This window comes from Bombyx mandarina, chromosome 20 (assembly GCF_030267445.1).
Source record: "Bombyx mandarina strain Sakado chromosome 20, ASM3026744v2".
Lineage (NCBI taxonomy): Eukaryota > Metazoa > Arthropoda > Insecta > Lepidoptera > Bombycidae > Bombyx > Bombyx mandarina.
The window spans coordinates 3,937,093-3,959,947 of NC_143226.1; the positions used below are offsets into that span (position 1 = coordinate 3,937,093).

Here is a 22,855-nt window from a genome sequence, read left to right on the forward strand (position 1 = left end):
TATATCTCAAAAATTAATATTTTAAATTTTACACTATTTAGAAAAAAATCAGATTTTTTCATTTCCTGAAAATTTTACGTCTTCAGAGATGCGCCCTTTTCGAAATTGCATATTCAATTGTAAATCATCTTTAATAGTATGAGGTAGCGCCCTCTGTGAATTGATAGTTTAACTTCACGTATAATTCTAAATTAAAATTCACTACAAGAGGTTTCACACACACGTTAGTATTAAAAAATCTCATAGATGGCGCTGTATTAAAAAAAAACACTACGGACTTATTTTTTCGTTTCATCGAGTTTGAAATCACGATTCTAAAGAAGTTTAACTTAAAAAAAATTTTTTTTTGGGCTAACTCTGGTGACCTATAAACTACTACGCCTCACTTTGTTTAAAACTCTTCCACTTCCTACACTAGCGCTATTTCAGTGAGTCTTCCAACAATAACTTGATGTTTACAGGCGAACATTTTCTCAACTTGTCCCCTATACAAGATGGTGGTCTTTACTTCTACCCTCCATAATGATGTAAATAAACTAGTTGCATTCAGTACACTTCCAATAACACTTCCAAACTGTTAAACTTAAATTTTGCATCTGCTCAAAAGGTATTTGTATAGTATTATGTATGTGAAGGTATTTTTATTAACAACATGGTGGAATAATGTCGGAAATAATTCAAAAGGTCTGTTAACAATAATTTCAACGTTTTAAATATAACTGATTGTTTTAACGTATGATCTTCGAATATCTCTGCATTTTTGAAGTTATTTCGGTTTGGGAAAAATAGTATCTCTGTATTATCTGTAGTGAGTGATCAAGTTCCGGGTGCCGTTGTAATATTTATAAAATTTATTCTGTGAATTTTGTTATCAATAGTCTCAAAGAAGTAAAACTACTGATGTACGACTCTAAGTACACATACGGTGTTTTTTTTTAAATGTCATCTCAAAATTACTTACGGTGGTTTTTTTATTGTTTAAATGGCTGAACGAGCTTACAGCCCACCTGGTGTTAACTGGTTACTGGAGCCCATAGACATCTACTACGTAAATGCGCCACCCACCTTGAGATATAATTTCTAAGGTATCCGTATAGTTACAATGGCTGCCCCGCCCTTCAAACCGAAACGCATTACTGCTTCACGGCAGAACTAGGCAGGGTGATGGTACCTACCCGCGCGGACTCACAAGAGGTCCTACCACCAGTGATTACGTAAAATTATAATTTGTTAGGTACTTTTGTTTAGGTTGGAGCGTTTAGGTCGTGACGTCACGGCGCACGTGCGTTAGGACAGGTGCACGTTGTGCGCGGCGAGGTATGCGGCGAGCGCGGCGCGGTGCGGGGCGGAGAGCGCGGCGAGGCGGGGGGGCAGCACGCCGGGGTGCGCGCGCGACATGCGCTCCAGGCTCTCCACCAGGTCGCGCTTCGGATCCTCTATCTCTGTTCATGTAAGCGCCGACAAAACATTAATCGCGAACCGTGTGCTAGCGTGTAAACTCGTACGAGTTTATTACGCTCGGTTGGCGAACAACATCACGGTGTATTGACTATGAGACATGAGGTTGAATGTCTCAATCGCGTTACGTCGCGTCAAGAAGTAGACAAAGGGCATGCAATCTTAATTAATTTTCAAAATGACTTGATTATGAGTTTCGCCAAAATAATGTTTTTTTTTTGATTAGATGAGTGATCTAGCTCAGAGCCCATCTAGTGTTTAGTGGTTATCGGAGCCCATAGACATCTACAACGTAAATGCCACCCATCTTGAGATATCAGTTCTAAAGTCTCAAGTATAGTTACAACGGCTTCCCCACCCATCCAACCGAAACGCATTACTGCTTCATGGCAGGAATAATTATAATTTTGCGGATTTGATTTTTATTACACGACGTTATTCCTTCACCTTGGAAGTCAATCGTGAACATTTGTTAAGTACCTATTTCATTAGATGATATTAAATAATTCAAATGTTCTCTTTTTTTTTATTGCCCTTGTAGGCAGACGAGCATACGGCCCACCTGATGGTGAGTGGTTAGCGTCGCCCATGGACTTCAGCAATGCCAGGGGCAGAGCCAAGCCGCTGCCTACTGTTCTTAAATGAACTGTCGTCTCACTTGCGAGCGGGTCGTCGAGTAGTCCCTTGGCGCAGGCGAGCTGCGCGTAGTGCGCCTGGTAGCCGGGCGCGTCGTCCACCTCGACGAAGTGGTCGTCCGGCAGCGAGGACTCGTCCGGGGGCAGCTCGAACAACTGGATCAGGGCCTGGATCGTTCCAACGACGAGTCGTCAATTATGCATGTCATAAATCTAATTAATATTATATATGTAGTTCTAATTAAAATTAAATATATAATAATAATAATATTTATAGGTATAAAACTAACTATAAAGTAATATCAAATGCAATCAACACTAACAATGAACCTAAAACTAAAAACTATAAAGAATAATAATTAATAATATTAATAATTTAATGACTAAAATATATTATTAAAAGGAGTCCCTTTACGCTAGGTTCAGAAGATACTGACAGCGTTCCCCCTTTGAATAGCTAGACTAATTCATAAACTATCATAACCTAGCCTTTCTTTTGAACAATCAATATCTGTGCCTAGTTGTTCCCAAAGAGTACGTTTGATTTTTATGATACAGTAAAAGCTTCTTATTCTCCCTGGATTTAAAAATGCCACATAATTTCTATATTCGCGACAAAGGAATTCTTTATTCGCGGATCTAATCTAAACATCGGTACATACGCATTGATAAAACCGATTTTTTTTTGTAAGCGCGCTTTTCCAACATATACCTCGCGAATAAGGAGCTTTTACTGTAAATTAACCAAGAACACTCATACAGTGTACAGTGAATGCAGTGTACAGTGCGTGCAGTATACAGTGCGTGCAATGTACAGGGCGTCTGCAGTGTATAGGGCGCGTAGTGTACAGTGCGCATAGTACACAGTGCGCGTGTAGCTTACAGTATGTGTCCAGTGTACAGTGTACCGTTCGTGTACCGTGTACAATGCGCGTAGTGTACAGTAATCGTACAGTGCGCGTGCAGTTTACCGTGCGTGTAGTGTACAATGCGCGTAGTGTACAGTAATCGTACAGTGCGCGTGCAGTTTACCGTGCGTGTAGTGTACAGTGTGCGTAGTGTACAGTACTCGTGCAGTGTAGAGTGCGCAGTGGGTGTACCTGCATGAGCGGCGCCCACAGATGCGCGAGGCTGCCGTCCCGCAGGTGCGCGGAGGTGCAGAGCAGGCGCGTGCAGCCGGCGGCGGCGGCGCGGCGCTCGTGCGTGCCGGTCACGCGCTGCAGCTCCGACACCAGCACGCGCTCCACGTACATCGCGAACATGCTAACACAATACGTGAACTTCAAGTTTAACCAGGCCATAGCCTTCTCTACTGTTTATCAAATAGAACAAATAAGAACGGCAGATGTATATTTCACTACGTAAAACTGGAGGCAATTTTTTTCTACAGCAAATAACGTAGCAGTTAAGAAATATGCGTTAATATACAATATCAGTTAATTGATAAACGATTCGTAGTCGTGCTTCTATTTTTTTTTGTGCAGATAAGCAGACGGTCTCACGGACAATAAAATACGCAGACCGCCGTCCATTGTATGGTGAAAATGTCAATTGTATAGTTTAACGATTGTACCGAACCCTTCTGTTTCTTTCCTAACTATTCTAGTAGCCTCGAGGGTGTTCTAGATTCACCGATCCAGTAGGTGAGCTCACGGGACTCAAACCGGAGTGTTACTAACACTGGCCTTAGCAAGAGCAGTGCTTCGCAGAATCTACCACCGGATCGAGAACGCGACCCACTGAGAAGATCCGGTGAGAAACTCAGTAGGCTGTGTCTATGGGTTAATTTACTCGCCGAACCCTTCGTCGCAAGCGACGGGTTGGATGAGAACGGTGACCGGTGCTTGAGGTACCTATAAGCACCGTTAGTGGATCGGGAGGATCCGATATGACGTGTTTTGGACGACGTGGACTATTTACGATTCGGTCCGCAGGATCGGGAATGAGCCCGAACCCTTCAAGGCAAAAGGTATGACCACTTGTGGTAGGACGTATTGTGAGTCCACAGAAGTCGGTGCTACCACCCTGTCTATTTCTGCCGTGAAGCAGTATTGCGTTTCAGTTTGAAGGCTCGTTTACCCACTGCAGAAATACGTTATCCTAAGGGCTCATAAGGCGCTCTACCAATCAGAAATAGTGAGGAATATCGTCGACAGTAATAAAGTATCGATAGCTCACTTCGTCTGCACCGAGTCGATGAGGTCGATGAGCGGGTCTGCGCCAAACTGCACCGCGTAGAACCCGAGGAAGGCTATCAGTCCCCGGATGTACTTGGTCGTCTTGGACGAGGACAGGCGCTGGAACAGCAGCGTCATTATCTGCTTGGTGTACGGCTGCATTACTGATCTGAAAATTTTATTACACTTTTTACTATCTCAATTAACGACTTCTTCTTTTTTATACAATATGACAATATTTCTGCCGTGAAGCAGTAATGCGTTTCGGTTTGAAGATTGGGGCAGCCGTTGTAACAATACTGAGATCTTAGAACTTATATCTCAAGGTAGGTGGCGGCAATTACGTTGTAGATGTCTATGGGCTCCAGTAACCACTTAACACCGGGTGGGCTGTGAGCTCGTCTACCCGTATAAGCAATAAAAAAAACAGAGATAACTCGGCAATAGTTAGCGACAATATTATTTGACGACTTAGTATTATCTAGACTAGTTTCAGAAGTCATAAATGAGATCAGGTGAGGAAAGGTCAAGAGATCAGAAGGGTTAGAAGATCAGGAGAGGTGTGTTCACGAGCGCTCAAGCTTGACAATTTTTCAACATTCAAAAGCACAGCCAGCGTAAAGTTTTTATTTATTTTTTTTATATTAGAGTGGTTTTATTTAGTCATTAGATTTATTCAGTAACTTACTGTCCAAACTTGTAGAGCATAGTCTGTATCAAGTAGAAGCCTTCATGGTCGTTCGTTTTCGAAGCTATCAACTTTTGAAACACTCCGAGTATCGCGTTCTGTAATACAGACAAAAATAGTCACAACAAAATCAGTTCTCTGTAGGAGTGGGTGATATAAATCGTATATAGATTCAATATCTATATATCGCAGCAATATCGTTGAATCCGATATCGCCCCGCACGGAATCTATATATCGATATCAGCCGATACACGATATTGCTCGATGTGATGCGCATCGGCATATCGTACCGATTCGTGAATCGAAATCTATATTTCGATATCAGCCAATACACGATATTGCTCGATGTGATGCGCATCGGCATATCGTACCGATTCGTGAATCGAAATCTATATTTCGATATCAGCCAATACACGATATTGCTCGATGTGATGCGCATCGGCATATCGTACCGATTCGTGAATCGAAATCTATATTTCGATATCAGCCAATACACGATATTGCTCGATGTGATGCGCATCGGCATATCGTACCGATTCGTGAATCGAAATCTATATTTCGATATCAGCCAATACACGATATTGCTCGATGTGATGCGCATCGGCATATCGTACCGATTCGTGAATATCAGCAATATTCGTTTGGTTCGTATCGAATCGGCCAGAGTGAGTGAGCGCACGATAGGGATATCATGTGATGAATGAAACAGAAACAGGCATTATCCATTCAATTGTAAACCTTATATTTAAGTCCATATGTCTAGATTATTCTAAGCGTATCAGTAGGATACAATTAAGGAAAGAAGTTTCAACTTTCGACCCTAACTTGAATGCAGTATAGCCTATTTGCATCGTTGAATTTAATTTCACGCGCTTTGACCTTGAACTAGAATTTTTGGACAAGTGTTTATAAATACTTAAAAGTTTTTTGTGTTTGATTTTTAAAGTACACATTTTTCTATTTTTGTTGAATCCAAATAATTGAGTTTATTTCTTGTGTTTGTATTAAACTTTTGAAATCTACACTCTTTTGGTATATTTTGTAATTTTAAATTAAGACACAAAATACTAAAAACTGAAAATAATGTAGCCAGTTCTAAGCTGTTGTTTGTGAAGTGCTGTGTCCTGTGAAGGAAAGTTTTTTTGATATTTTTATTTTCATGTTCTTTTTATTACTTTAAGATCATATTATAAATTGATATCAGAAAACCAACCGTATAACGTTGACTTAAATCTATATCTACTACGATATTATATCAGCGTATCGTTTCAAATCTCAAATATCATGAATCGAGAAAATCTACTAGCATCCATCAATATATAGATTCAGAAAATATATAGATTCAATACCCCGATATTGATCCTCGATATATAGATACGATTCGATACGCGGCAAAACCGATATTACCCACTCCTAGTTCTCTGGAAAACTTTATGACACGCCTTTAAGTCGAGGAGAGTTGCGCTTTAAAATATGAGAGATCTCTCTTTCTTAAAATAGGAGGCGGACATGACTCTTTGATGTCAAAAACATTTAAGACACAGCCTCGTTGCTTTCGAATATTTTCGCGGCGGACCATCGCGGGGGGCGCACTGAAGTAATTATGTCGATTTCTGCTACTAACGCCACGAAATATCTAGTAGACTCTGGGAAAGACGAATCCGATGATACTGAGAGTGAATCTATTTCTAAAAGATTTAAACATACATTGAAAACAAAAAAAGTCAGTTACGCAATCCGGGCGCTTAGTAACAGAAATCGACATATCTACATCATTGCACTACGTTTTTTTTGAAGTTATACTTCTTTAGGCGCGTTATGAAAAATTGATGAGAGTGAAATTTTACGATGTGCCCACTAAATCGCTCATTACAATACGACTGACGTAACTTGGCGAATCTGAATATAGCCGGAGGTAAACTTTCGCGCATGTACACTCTTAAAAAGAAGTGTTATTAGCATTCATTTTTTAGTAACATAAATGACAAAATTATATATGTTAAATTATTAACGTTAAATATTTATTATTAATTATTTAATATTTAAAAAAAAAAGAAATAAATGTAATAAAAATAAAGTATAACTTCTTACGCGCGTACATAAGTACACGCACCCTTTTTTTTTTATCGCCCTTGTGGGCAGACGAGCATACGGCCCACCTGATGGTGAGTGGTTACGGTCGCTCATGGACTTCAGTAATGCCAGGGGCAGAGCCAAGCCGCTGCCAACCGCAGGGCACCGGTGACCTACACGGCAGTCAACGTGTTAATGTACGGTGGTGGACGCACCAGTTTCCCGGAGTTGACGACGAGGTCGGGCGCGACGGCGACGTACGCGCACAGCAGGCGCACGAGCGGGCGCACGTTGGCGGCGCGCTCCCACAGCGCGGGCGCCACCGCGCACGGCAGCAGCGCGCTGTACGCCTCGCCCGCCCCGCCCCCCGCCCCGCCCGCCGCGCCGCCCCGCAGCTCCAGCAGCAGCGACAACATTTGGAACACGTACGGCATGAACTCTGCAATCGAACAGCGACACGCAATTAAAACCCCCCACAAATACATAAAACCCATACATTTTTTACTGGTGGTAGGACTTCTTGTGAGTCTGCGCGGATACCACTACCCTGCCTGTTTCTGCCGTGAAGCAGTAATGCGTTTCGGTTTGAAAGGTAGGGCAGCCGTTGTAACTATACTTGAGACCTTAGAACTTATATCTCAAGATAGGTGGCGTATTTACGTTGTAGATGTCTATGGGCTCCAGTAACCACTCAACACCAGGTGGGCTGTGAGCTCGTCCACCCATCTAAGCAATAAATAAAAATAAAAAATTAAAACCTTTCATGAACTTTCTAGTAATATTCAAAATACATATTTTAACTTAATAATAACTAAAGCAATCGGTTATTATCAGAGGTCGGAGTAGGTAGATTGATCTAAGGTCGTTGACATCAAACGTAGAGGATAATATGGATATGCCTCCAAAATACCGGAACTTCATATTTATTCTGATATTTGTTCCGGAATTTTGTTATTAGCATGAATCTGTGTTTAAGGTGAAAAACGTATTAATAATATCAATCTACGCTGCCAGTGCTAGCTAATGGTGAAAGAAATCAGTATTTTATTTTATACAAAAACACCTTGGAATAGTTACACCGTATTTTGTCCCTTTCTGTTGAATTAGAAATGACGCTTGTCAGTATGAGACAAAACTTAGACAGGGCTTTTTGTTCCTTCATCTCATGTTCATCTAGGTTCACAACGCATCGACCGCACGCAACGACCAATCAGAAGCAAGTATCCTGTATGACTCCTTGGGTGTTTCTTAAAAAAAAAGATGCACGCGCGCTGTGTTCCAGGTATCTCACTCGCTTACTTCGGTTCGTAGAGTGCGCTCCTAATTTGTGAAATTCCCGTGATGTGTAAATAATAATCTTACCCTAGCTTAATGATTTCTGGTACCTTCTTAAAACGACGAATTTGACTTGTATCTACGGACATCGATTTGTTTTTAGATTGGATCTCTACTTCAAGTTATTTTGGTTCAGGTTAGCTTTAATAATTTTCACATTTTTAAATATAGAAATTGTATCCGATGAGGATTAAAAATAATTTCTTTATGTTTTTGTTTAATTAAAAATAATTGTTCATTTTATTAATAACTAGCGACCCGCCCTCGCTTCGCTTCGGAAACATTAAAACACACATGAAACCAAAAAAATAAAATAAAATAAAAATTAAAAAAAGTAGCCTATGTTCATCCGGGACAATGTCGGCTTCTAATGGAAAAATAATTTTTCAAATCGGTCCAGTAGTTTCGGAGCCTATTCGAAACAAACAAACAAACAAATCTTTCCTCTTTATAATATTAGTATAGATAAACGATTTTGTTAGCCTATCTGTAAGTTTTTTATTTTATTTTATTCCGTAGTTCAAGTCTCGGAACTTTTTCCGGTACTTCCCGCATATTATGTATTAAATGGCATGTCCATATTATATCTTGACGGAAGTATATAAAATCAATTTTAACAAATTTTCCTACTCCGACTGTGATATAGTTGTAACAAACACTCGTGTGATGAACATGTTTGTTTGTGTATATATTTATATGTATTTTAAAAACGTATATAGGTGCGTATATCAGTCTCCAGTTCCCATAGTACAGGAGTTCTAGTCAGGGGCCATATACCCAAGTGTGGCTGGTCCCTTATTATTACTAAAACTACTATAACTTTTCATCTGTTTAGTTACTGTACTTTAGATCGATATAGTTTAAGAGCCCCGGATGTTCGTCAGGATTTTAATAAAGTCTGACAGTTTTTCGACGCATGTCCCTAAACAGTGGCAGACATCATCGACGACTGAAGTTTGGATCATAAGGTATACGTACGTATATAATATACATACAGTGTGCATTTTGTTCTGTATATAAAATAAAAATATATTTTTAAGTTGAAATAAATTATCACCCTGTGAGAATTGTGTTTAATGAAATTATTTATATGAAGTTTGGGGTTATATACGACAAAGGGAAGATCTTCCACCGAGTGGGTGATATTTGCTCAGTAGACCGACGGTCCGAATGTTCTTGTTCGGAACTTGTATATATGCGCTTTATCTTGAAAATGTCGTAAGCGAGATTCAGGCATCTGTCAATTATGTTGAGTTGTATGATGGCTACCCGCCACAGAAGTAATTAAAACTCACCCTGTATATCGTTCTGCAATATTTCTTGGAATATCGGGAACAGGGCGTCCTCAAAGGCGGCTATGGCGTTTGGATTCGATTTCGTCACCAACCTGAAAAATAAAACCGCATTTCATTGTTTGTTTATTTATTCATTATTTATAATTTCATATTATTTCTTCATGTGTATATTATCTTGTACGATTTTCACGAATCGTAGAAGATATTACTACTTTTACGATTTAATTTTATGCATTTTTTTATTGTCATTATGTTATTTCCGACGTTTTGAAGATTATAGTTTTAGAGCATAATCGTTGAGAAATAATATAGATTCCTTGCTTTTTGCTTCGGTGGGTGGACGAGCTCACGGCCCATCTGGTATTAAGTGGTTACTGGAGCCCATAGACATCTACAACGTAAATGCCGCCACTCACCTTGAGATAAGAGTTCTAAGGTCTCAGCATAGTTACAACGGCTGCCCCACCCTTCAAACTGAAACGCGTTACTGCTTCACGGCAGAAATAGGCGGGGTGGTGGTACCCATCGGCGCGGACTCACAAGAAGTCCTACCACCAGTAATTACGCAAATTATAATTTTGCGGCTTTGATTTTTATTACATGATGTTATTTATTCCTTCACCGTGGAAGTCAATCGTGAAATTTCGTTAAGTACGTTTTTTAATAGAAAAATTGGTACCCGCCTGCGGGATTCAAGCACCGGTGCATCGCTAGATACGAATGCACCGGACGTCTTATCCTTTAAGCAACGACGCCTATCAATATTATTTTCTAAAATTGACAAGAACAACACTTACGACACGGCCAGAGACAGTGTCTCAAATAGGTAGTGGTTGAAATGAGGTTTGCAAGGATTCTTGGCGACCACGGACAGCATCCTGGCGAGTTTCGGCAGCGCCTCGCCGAGGTACGGCAGGGCCTCCTCTTGCAGGCACGCCAGGGTCCTTAAAATAGCTGGAAAATAAAATAAGAATATTAAATAAAATAGCTGGAAAATCAAGTAACAAATTTTAAATAAAATAGCTGGCAAATCAAATAACGCATTTTAAATAAAATAGCTGGCAAATCAAATAACGAATTTTAAATAAAATAGCTGGCAACTCAAATAACGCATTTTAAATAAAATAGCTGGCAGATCAAATAACGAAATTTAAATAAAATAGCTGGCAACTCAAATAACGCATTTTAAATAAAATAGCTGGCAAATCAAATAACGCATTTTAAATAAAATAGCTGGATAATCAAATAACAATTTTAAATAAAGTAGCTGGAAAATCAAATAACAAATTTTAAAGGAATCTGTATACGCACGAAAAAATTAAGACCTATATGGCTGTAATGTTTACCAACTCAAGTCTTCGTTAAATTGATTCATTTATAATTACACGCTAGTTTTTTTTTGTTTTTTAGTACGCGACCAGGTGACATAGCTTACACAGTTTAAGGTGATAACTCCAAGTTTCAAACGATGTAAAAGTTCTATTGAAATTTTACTTAAAACAAATTTTGGTGTTCAAAGAAACAAGAAACGATGGATTTTTTTTAATTTATAGTAAAATTATATTTTTACCTCATAGCTAAAAAGAAGTACCTAACACAAGGAACTGACGTCACACAGTGAACGCGCGGGTGGCGACATCTTGAGACACGAGATTAAAGTCTCAATTTCATGGCACAACGGAGGCCCCACCGATCCAAGTTTTTTTTTTTTTTTTTTTTATTGCCCTTGTGGGCAGTCGAGCTTACGGCCCACCTGATGGTGAGTGGTTACCGTCGCCCATGGACTTCAGCAATGCCAGGGGCAGAGCCAAGCCGCTGCCTAAGTCTCAAGGTCGTAGCGTGGTTGGTGCGCACCCTTCATGACGTATTCGTTGTGCTGCTCGGGCGTGCAGTGGTCGGGCAGCGCGGCGAACAGCGCGGCGAGCAGCGCGGCGGCGTGCGGGGCCAGCTCGGCGCGCCGCACCATGCCGCCCGCCACCAGCTTCTCCGCGCAGCACGCCGCGTACGTGCACACCACGCCTGCGCCGCGGATGTGCTCCACCTGCGATATTCAATCTCATTTATATATTTATTTATTACTGAGATGGGGAAGTCTGAAAGTGGGGAGTGCTCTGAGGAATTGTTTGAGATGATCCCCTCATCTCATTCTTATCATCGCACCTCCGGCCCTTGGAGCAGAGTTCATCCATATTAACTGGAACCGCTGTTTTCGTCGACAGTGCGTTTCCAGAGGTCTTTTTTGCCACGTACCATCTGGCTATGGAATGAGCTCCCCTCCACTGTTTCTCGAGCGCTATGACATGTCCTTCTTCAAAAGAGGCTTGTGGAGAGTATTAAGCGGTAGGCAGCGGCTTGGCTCTGCCCCTGGCATTGCTGAAGTCCATGGGCGACGGTAACCTCTCACCATCAGGTCTGATGCTCATCTGCCTATAAGGGCAATAAAAAAAAATGCGGCACCTGTGACAGAGAAGCTGAGAAGTGCACGTTTGGAATGGTATGGACATGTGATGAGACGAAATGAAAATGAGGTTGGTAAGAGAATGTTAACTATGAATGTGGAAGGATATAGAGGAAAAGGTAGACCTAAGAAGAAATAGATGGATTGCGTGAACGACGATATGGGTAAAAGGGGAGTGAGCGAAGAAATGGTATATGATAGAAGAGTATGGAAGGAGAAAAGGAGAAGGACAGGATAATGATGATGAAATGGATGGCCAAGCTCACGGCTTGAAATAAGAGTTCTAAGTCGCAGTTTTACAGTACAACGGCAACCACTCTTCAAATCGAAAAGCATTACTGCTTCACGACAGAAATAGGCAGGAGACTCACAAAACGCCCTACCACCAGTAAGACACCGGTCGATTCTTAAATCAATTGTTACTTAAGATCACGAGCCAGCGAACACACTGGCGTTTTTAATATAGCAGATGTTCAGTCATGTCATTTACTAAGAACAAACTTAAACTATTATAATTAATGTAAGTGTTAAATTATATTTATGGGAATTTTTATTATAACACGCTTATAATATTAGTATAGATTCACCAGCAATGGGAAAGCGGTCAGCAGTAGCTCGTTGGGCAGAAGCGACCTGAACGTCATCAGGAACTTTATGGCGTCCGCCTTCAGAACCGGTAACTCGTTCACTGAAACAATCAACACATCCAATCAACTTTTTACAAAAGTTATACGTGCTAAGTAGACACCTCCGCTCAGGTCGATACGTAATACTGCGTTAGTAGTCGATATTCCGATGCTCGGTACTTTACACGCACAATAGAGAGTCGATCTATCGACGGTTCGCGCTCAAAGATCGTGAGCTTTTTTTATTTATTGCTGAGATGGTTGGACGATCGCCGACCTGACGTTAAGTGGTTACTGGAGCCCATAGACATCCACAACGTAAATGCGCCACCCACCTTGAGATATAAGTTCTAAGGGTCTCAGTATAGTTACAACGGCTGTCCCACCCTTCAGACCGAAATGCATTACTGTTTCACGACTAAAATAAGCAGTGGTGGTACATGTCCATGCGGACCCACAAGAGGTCCTACCAGCAGTAAGAAAAGCGTTTTTAAGCTATTGCAAAGCTTTTATCGCGGGCTTTGAGCGCGGCGACCGAATCAAGAAATTCTGTAACGAAAATAAAACCTAACACTCCCCACTCCGCCTACCATGTAGCTCGCGTTCAACACATTCACACGTTGCGCTTGTGTAGTGTTTGTGGATAAGCGCGCGGGGTGATGTCGCACTGTATGCGCATCATGAAATTCTGCCCATCTCTCTCTCGCGCGGTCTAGCTTACGAGTGTGAAGGGGACAGTTGATGTTTTGCTTTGTTAATGTTTATAAATATGGAGTGGTCTTATTTTATTATTGTTTTAATATTAAATTATTATTGTCTAATTATAATTGCATAAGTTGATAAATAATACAAGATTAAGTTAGTAATTAAGTGGATGTAGTGTCTCACGGTTGGGCCGCTGCAGCTCGGGCAGCGCGTGGTTGGCGGCGAACTGTCCCAGGTCCACGAGCGGGGAAGCGCGCGTCACGCCGGCCGCCAGCGTGGCGCCACGCGACGCCAGTGACGTCACCAGGTACACGGCCGCGTCCTTGCCGCGCCACTCCGCGCCGCCGGACGCGCTGTACTTCTCCAGCATCAGCTGCGACACACGCGAGGTACGTTACGTAACGAGAACCTGAATCGCGCTAATGACATTTACAAGATAAGCTTGTATATATAATATATAGAACACTAAGTTTTTTTTTGCCCACTGAGTTTCTCGCCGGATCTTCTCAGTGGGTCGCCTTTCCGATCCGGTGGTAGATTCTGCGAAGCACGACTCTTGCTAGGGTTCGTGTTAGCAACGTCATCAGGTTTGAGCCCCGTGAGCTCACCCTACAAAAGTTAGGGTTACGCTGACATAGCCTCTCAAGGCTCTCAGCTTAGGTAGGAAAAAAAAAAAAAAAAAAAAAAAGCGGCACGACACGAGAACCCTCTCATCGTGGTCGCCGGTAACTACATTCCCGATCCTGCGGACAGAAAGGAAAACAGTCGACGTCGCCCAAAACACGTCATTTCTTATCCTCCCGATCCACTAACGGTGCTTTTAGGTACCTCAGGCACCGGTCATCGTTCTCGTCGAACCCGTCGCTTGCGACGAAGGGCTCGACGAGTAAATTAACTCTCAGACACAGCCCACTGAGTTCCTCGCTGGATCCTTTCAATGGGTCGCGTTTCCAATCCGATGGTAGATTCTGCGAAGTACGGCTCTTGGTAGGGCTCGTGTTAGCAACGTCGTCAGGTTTGAGCCCCGTGAGCTCACCTACTAGTTAAGGCTACGCTGATATAGCCTATCAAGGCTATCAGCTTAGGAAGTAAAAAAAAAATTTTAAAAGTATATCTCCTGAATATACAAATAAAATTCGAAAATATCAATTTTAACTATTCCGTGCTGTAATTGTGCATTGCAATTGTAATTTTTTTATAATTTAGTATGTGTATTTCATTCGTTTTTATTGTTGTTGTTGCAGTTATTGTTGTTAGGTTGGTCTAATGCTGGTTGTAATCGTTTAAGACGACCAAGCGATCCACCAGAGTGGACAATAGCGTCCTCACTAGATACCAGCAAACTCGATGTCCCACTTATGGTACTAGAAAAAACTGTAAGCCCACACGTGTGGACATCGCCATTCTGCCCATTTCTACTCCAGAGACGCGAAGCTTTGAAGCGCGAGAGGACACCGTGCAGAGGACCGACCTGGACGTATTGCCCGAAGATGTTCATCATTTTGTCTTCGAAGTGCTGGGAGAGGGACTTGACCAGGTCGCAGGCCGCCCGCCGCCGCGTGTCCACGTCCGAGCCCTCGATGTCGCGTCTCACGTATTCGTCGGGGTTATCTTCGAAAAGCTCCATGTCTGATTCTGAAATGAAGCGACCAATAATTGGACCGTTTATTTTGAAAGTGGTGTAAGTCCATTTTTGAGAAAAATGAGCTATCACGTAATTCATGCTTAATTTAATGTAATTTTTTTATATATAACTAGTCCGTGTTTAATTTCTCAAAAAAATCCCATGTTTTGTACAACTTAAAATCGGTCGGTAAATGAAATTGCATAATCATCTATTATGAAAGTGGTGTAAGTCCAATTGACAGAGGTAGGTGGTATAGCCAGACCTCATATTTGCCTGTATTTTTAAATCAACAAATATTGTAACCTTTAATTTTCTCGAAACAAAAGAAAATGGATTTACACCACTTTCAAAATAAACGGTAAAATTAATGACTCCACTCTTTGGCAAAGTTACAAACATAAAATCTGTTGCTTGTGTGGAAACATAGGCTATCGTAGGGGGTGACTGCGGTAAATATTTACACATACTATATCAGTGGTCGTACACGCTTTTCTGGTCGGGGGCCACATAGGACAATGTGTATCACTGCGGGCCACACATTTTTGGACTGTTTAGTTGACCACCAGTCATTTGACATATTTAATATTAATATTAATAATATTGTTGTATTTAATGATTACCAGATGAATGAATTGAATATTTGGCAAAAAACAATATTCACCAATCACTTATGTCAATTTTCTTGCTGGAATAAATGAAAGTGACAGATTTAATTAGCTTTAATGTGTTTTTATTGGGAATTAAGCCCAATATATTATTATTAGGATAAATTGTTACCAGGCGTCAGTGTTTGTTTGTTTTTAGGGCATTAATAGGAAGATATCGCAGCAACCCAGCCAATGACAAATGTCAGGTCACTCACTGACTGTCTGACCTTTATTAACGCATTCTACGTCCTGCGTACTTATGCTGAACTCACCTCTAAACTCCATGTTGGGGATGACGACTTTCTCGCAAATACTGCTCAACGTTGACGGATCCTCGAAGAGACCCTTGTAGCAATTCTTCTCGGCAACTTTCGCCAGGAACATAAGGGCGTTCGAAACCAGCTGTCGAAAACGTACAGGTATATAAATAAATATCTTATATATATATATATATAATAATAGTAATAAATAAATAAATAAATAACTTATATCTCAAGGTGGGTGGCGTATTTACGTCGTAGATGTCTATGGGCTCCAGAAACCACTTAACACCACTATGGGTGAAACTATGCATAGGCCGGTTTTGCATCAAAATTCATTATATTTTAAATAAATTCCAATATACGTCATAATATAAGCTTCAATATAAAAAAATTGTGGGCCAGGCCATTTTTGCGCTGATGGCCTCAATTATACATCAAGTACTTTATCGTATCGATTCCAGTGCTGTAATGTTTGACACAGGATGCTTCGCCTATCCGATTCACTAACACGTTGTTGAGATTGTTTACTGGAAAGCTCAAGTTGTTTGATGTCACAACTAAAATTGTCATCCACTAGAATTAAAATTTTTTTTTTGTTTTGTTTAGATGTGTGAACGAGGTCACAGCCCACCTGGTTTTAAGTGGTTACTGGAGCCCATAGACATCTACGACGTAAGTGCGCCACCCACCTTGAGATACAAGTTCTAAGGTCTCAAGTATAGTTACAACGGCTGCCCCACCCTTCAAACCGAAACGCATCACTGCTTCACGGCAGAAATAGGCAGGGTGGCGGTACCTACCCGCGCGGACTCACAAGAGGTCCTACTACCAGTAAATTAATAATACATAGTTACCATATCGTATTTAGCTTTCTGCGTTGTAGCGAGGAGTATGTTCCATACAGCCGTGACGAAGCCGCTTGAATAAGGCAAAAATTCCTCCTCGTACTTCAGTGCGTATAACGAAACGCACTCGCATATCTCCGTGCGGAGTCTCTCCATTAGTCCAGGGTTGTCATCGTCTCCCTTAAAAGAAATATAAAAAAAACAAGTAATTTTTTATTTAAATAAACTAGCTGACCCGGCAGACTTCGTACTGCCTCAATCGCCAAATAAAAGACCTAAACTTTTGTATAAAATAAACTTAAAACAAACTAAAAGGAATCCGTCTGACGGGGGATACGTCAAAGGAAAAACAAAATTGTTATTTTTATTTAATACTGAGCATTTTCATATTTATCTACCTTTTAAACCTTCTCTGGGCTTCCACAAATAATTCAAGACTAAAATTAGCCAAATCGGTCCAGCCGTTCTCGAGTTTTAGCGAGACGAACGAACAGCAATTCAATTTTATATAAATAGATAGAAGATAGATAAATAATTTAAAAATAGTACATTGTGCACCAAGGGAGAAAAGTAGGACATTTCGCTCGCCTTCGGCTCGGGTGGCAAACACGCGGGATGAGATGTCCTACTTTTTTCCCGCGGTGCACATACTATTTTTTCTCCTATCAGGCCGAAAGTTCGTGGAGTACCTAGCCGGAGTCCAGGGGGGAAGCCCTAGCCGGAGTCCAGGGGGGAAGCCCTAGCCGGGGGTAGGGGGGGCGGAGCCCCCCATACTCATTAAAAAACAATTTAACTGTTTTATAGTTTTAAATAAATTACTACTAATTAAATAAGAACTGTCTGATGAACTCATCTTTGTTTAATACTTCACTATTAAATTTTATTGTCTTTTGTTTATTTCACTTTTACACTTAACACAATATTGCAGATTACCCGAGCACAACAATGGCGGAGAATTTTAGGTGCGTGAGAGCAGACGTAGACACTAACGCGCATGCGCACTTGTCAGTACCCAGGGAGGAAAAGTTACACTTTCTTCCCTGTACAGCGGAAGGAAAACCGAACTTTCGGCGTACGTAGGAGAAAAAAAAATTGTTCAATAGGTTTAAAATTGTTCTATCTTTTCAAAGGTATAAAAAAAACAAGCTTACATCATCAACATTCGGAACATCCACTTGCAGTAGTCTCAGCAGATTTGGCATCCAAATGGGCATGTTGTCTTCAAAGAACTCCGGTAGATCCTGGTAGTTAAGTGAATAGAACACTTTGCAGATGAGGACGAGGGACCCATAGATTACACGCAGGGCCTGGACGTCCGATGCATGCTTCTGAGTTAGTTCTATCGTAGCCTGGAAAATATTTCATTTATTACTTCTAACAATTTTTTTCCTAATTAATAGTAAACCGACAGTTTGGTACAAAATGGGGATTTCGTGTATATTTCCTACTTATCATTTAAAGTTACTATGTACATATTGGGGAGCTCACATCTGTCGAGCCAGCGACGTCAGGTGGGGGAGGAAAGTCCTTGAATGGAGGCCACGGACTGACGACTTAGTGCGCACGGCGGGAAGTCGTTGGATGCGGAAGGCGGAGGACCGCATTATGTGGAAAGCATTGGGGAAGGCCTATGTCCAGCAGTGGGCAGATAAAGGCTGATGATGATGATGATGATGTACATATATTTATTTTTATACATAGGTTATAAATAGAACATTTACTGGTGGTAGGGCCTCTTGTGAGTCCGCGCGGGTAGGTACCACCGCCCTGCCTATTTATGCCGTGAAGCAGTAATGCGTTCGGTCTGAAGGGTAGGGCAGCCGTTGTAACTACATATACTGAGATCTTAGAACTTATATCTCAAGGTGGGTGGCGCATTTGCGTTGTAGATGTCTATGGGCTCCAGTAAACACTTAATACCAGGTGGGCTGTGAGCTCGTCCACCCATCTAAGCAATAAAAAAAAATACACATCATATAAATTAGATCTGAATTCAATACCAACATGTGAATCTATTTACTAAATCTTTTCAATAAAACTGATGAAATAAATATGAGTGAATCATTAAATAAATGACTCAATAGCCTCAAATTAACATTCAATGACATCTTGCAGAGAAGTATCCCTGGAAGAATTAGACTGACATGGAAATTACACGTAGTAATCTGTAATTGAGAATCTTGCATACGCAGGATGCTCACATCCCAAGCATTAGTTTAAAAATGGGTTTTCGAGAAAAACTTTAGTGTTTTTGTCCTCATTGCTGTTGCTAAGAAAACAACATCCAACAATCGTTTGTAGGATAATCTCCTCTGTGAAATGTATATATTGTATTGTAATATGTATATATTACTATGTGTACCCTCACCAACTTTGAAAAAAGAGATCAAAGTTCTCATGATTGATTTAGTAACGATCGAAAACTGAAGACGTGAAATGTAGATGTTTACTTAAAAGTAGCACATGGTATTTCAGGCCACAGATTTTTTAAATTATTACATATTTATTCATGATTTAAAATGAAATACTCACAACAAAGAGATCTGTGAGGGGTCTTGCAAAATTCTCAAGGACATGTTTGATTTCCTCCCATAGTTTTTGAGATTTAAATTCGTATCTGTACCTCTTGAATAATGAATGCGCTGTCCGTAGTATACCATTAATCACATGGAAGTCGCCTAGAAGAATGAAAAAAATATATATATTACAAATAAACAAAATAAATGCTTGTAGATAGGGAGTACCCTGTGTTATGGGTACCACAGACTGACATACATACTTATATATGTACATGTAGAAATATACATATATATAGATAATAATTACTCAGAAAAAGAGCAAACAAACCTGTTCATCACACTAAGGTTTTTCCAATGTGGGAATCAAATGAGCCTTGGGCGCGGCAGTTAGGAGCACTTACTACTGCACAACAGGGAAAATTCAAGAAATTCAACATACTTTCCTAGTTTATCATCAGTCCCGGTTTCACAGTCCAACAGATAAAAGCATTTAAGTAAAAGTGATATTAATTTTATATAATACTTTTAATGGTTTAACCTCTCTGGTAAATTAATTATATTATTCATCAACTTCAAGATTTTTGATAACTTTAAACCTTTCACGCATATCAGGGTCCAGACAATACAATAATTTTATTACTTTAACCTTAATATCCTAGGTAACATGGACTAGTATAAAAATAAATGATTAGATTACTTTTAGTTCATTTTGATATTTAAGGATAATTATTATTATTATTTCTGTTCAAGGCTTCATGATTCACCTATCTCTAGTGACAAGAGGCAAGAAACAACATACCATGAATGCCACTAAGCACCTTGAGATATGAGGTTAAACTCTCAGTTGAATTGTTATTTAGCCAGTCCTAGCCTAAAGTTGAATTTACCTGTAGCAAATTTTTCCACCATTTCTGGTATAAGTGTTGGCCACTTCTCAGGAAAATCATATTTTCCGATTATGGAAACGGCATCACTAAATTGTTTCTGTATTGCTTCTGGTGATTTAAGCATCAAGTTCACTATGAGATTCTTGATAGAGACTCTGTCTGCCATATGAATGCGATCCACGCCGTCTTCTTCCTGAAATTATTTTAAAATTCCAACTTATGCACACAGAGATGGGAGGCTGATTAGAGATCAAAAGTCCTATATGCAGTTGCACCGCGCATGGAGTTTGTCTTGTTATTCAACTATGTGGTACATACAGCCTAGAACAGCTCTTCATATCTTCCATTGGGTGTTGCAAAAGGATTCAGTGAAAAATAAGCTTGCAACATTCTCTAAGTAGAGTACTAGCACACTCTGAATGCTATATACCCACTTAAATCGGCCATGAAGCAATCATGTATAACAAGCATTATATAATTCAATTGAGAGTTCGACCTCATCTATACTAATATATAAATCTACAGTGGTTTTTACAGATGTTCCGTTGTAACTACTGAACCATGCATCCGATTGACTTGAAACTTGGTATCCATATAGAAAATACATGTACTTAATGGATAAGCTAATAAGTATATGAGTGTTGGACTCCCTACACCAGTTGCGGGGGCATTAATGATGAGAATCTTTGTGGGGGTGAGAAATAATAATGTTAATTTTAAATGCCCAGCGAAGTGGATGAGTACAGCTAGTGTCTCAATATAGTCATTCACACATGTATGGTCTCCAGTGATCGCTTTAGCAGCTTTAGTTGGTGGTATCAACACAACTTGATCAATAATCAACTGCAGTAGTAATCTTTGTTTAGCTTGACCATTCCATTTCCATTCCAGGAAAAGCCAGAGTGGAAGTTTTACAGGTGAAGTAACTATAAAAATTTTAGTATTTACTTACAATAGGCCAATTCCGTTTAATATAGTTTTTAAACACAATCGCTGCTGCCACTCTAATAGTATTATCATAGTTGTTCTTGTCAATGAGATGCAACAATAGTATGGCATAGTTTTGGTTGACTTCTACACTCTCTAAAAATTTCTCAGCTACAAAAAAATCACATGGTGTTTTAGTGTATTTTTTTATCTAGATAAGAACTTGAAATTATGCAAAGGGTGGATATAGTAATGTGAATTTCTTTTAAACATATTAACAACAATTATTATGTTCCTTGTGATGTGTTCAGTGTAATATAATCGACTCCCCTAGTTTCAAATTCAAACATCTCAATTCCATCCCAAATGCCCTTTTTTTGTCAAATTTTACTTTATAATAGCGTTGTATGCATTACATAAAAAGAGTTGGTATAATGGCGATTAATTTAAAACAATTTTCTGTAATAGGAGTTACATCAAAAAAATTTTATTGGTCTATGAATGAAGTAACAAAATAACATTTAAATTAGAAGTACAAACATAAATATTTCTAGTATCCAACTCACGCAGTATCACATGAGTTATTCATTATGATTATTCTGCATAAGTTAACTGACTACAAGCCATCAATTTCGAATCAGATTTGGAAACAATACATTTTCAAGCTTGGAATTAAAATAGTACTGCTACTTCCCATTGCATAGCTGTTTAGTTCTTTGCTATCAGAGAACTGATTTAATATTTCAAAATATTTAAATATCATTAAAATAAGTAATAGTCAAGTCACAATAATAACAAAACCAACCGGGTCTTCTGATGTTCTGATCTGGATTCAATGTTTGCTGTAAGTAGTTTGCTAGAGTTGCCAAATTTTCTTCGGTTACATCCATATTAGTTTTTAAAGCCAAAACAACCTTTTAAACCACGTTTAGTGCTATATTTACTACAATAACTGTTGTTAACCAAATTCAACTTTCAGGACCGCTGTGATGTGATATCACAGAACACTATTACTTCTATGTGATATGACCTTAAGTGTATAATCTATGGATATGACTACCGTATTATATTAAGTGTATAATCTATGACTACCGTGTATTATCTATAATCTATGGTGACGTTAACTATATCATAGATAAATTACTAAAATATTGTTTTTTTTTTGAAATTCTAAATAATTATATCATTCAACTGCAACCCTGTGTCTGTATGACGTCACGGCTCAGTTACATAGTATGGAGGGTAGAGGTAAGGAGAACCGTCTCCTATGGGAGAAGCTTGAAAAAGTGTCCCACTTTCTGCACTAAATAACAGATCAAAAATCCTCCAGAATGGCGCTAGCATAGGCACAGGGTATGATATGAATTGAGCAGTTGTGAACTGATTGAAATAAGCTGAGTTAGGAAATTTAATATATTTAATGACTAGAGTAATTAGTGATAGTAAATATACAAGACTTGCATGTTTACGTACTCCAAACTAATTTCGTCAATATAACCTAAAATTATTGCTGTGGTAAAACGTGGAGACATAGAAGGTGACTGAAGGTGACTGAAGTTAGCCCCTCAAAAAAAATTTTCTTTCCTGTTTTCTACTTATTTTCTATTAATTCGTTTGTTCATCATTTGTTCTTGATTGTTCACTGTTAATAATTGTTTGTTCTGCATTTATTTATTTAAAAAAAATTAT

The 22,855-nt window shown here is 39.7% G+C and overlaps 1 protein-coding gene across 1 annotated transcript; it reads right to left on the reverse strand.

Annotated features, from left to right (window-relative positions):
* Nucleotides 1-757: 757 nt before the first annotated feature.
* On the reverse strand, nucleotides 758-22,205 carry Cse1 (chromosome segregation 1). Its single transcript, XM_089735857.1, has 19 exons — nucleotides 21,972-22,205; nucleotides 21,192-21,337; nucleotides 20,240-20,432; nucleotides 19,366-19,511; nucleotides 17,985-18,182; nucleotides 16,843-17,013; nucleotides 15,998-16,127; nucleotides 14,923-15,086; nucleotides 13,635-13,824; nucleotides 12,708-12,808; nucleotides 11,517-11,703; nucleotides 10,460-10,616; nucleotides 9,663-9,754; nucleotides 7,248-7,471; nucleotides 4,959-5,056; nucleotides 4,272-4,439; nucleotides 3,194-3,356; nucleotides 2,117-2,261; nucleotides 758-1,442 (listed from the first exon to the last, which is right to left on the reverse strand). The coding sequence occupies exons 1-19, from the start codon at nucleotides 22,054-22,056 to the stop codon at nucleotides 1,288-1,290; spliced, it is 2,913 nt and encodes a 970-aa protein (XP_089591983.1). The 5' UTR covers nucleotides 22,057-22,205; the 3' UTR covers nucleotides 758-1,287.
* Between the last annotated feature and the right edge of the window lie 650 nt (nucleotides 22,206-22,855).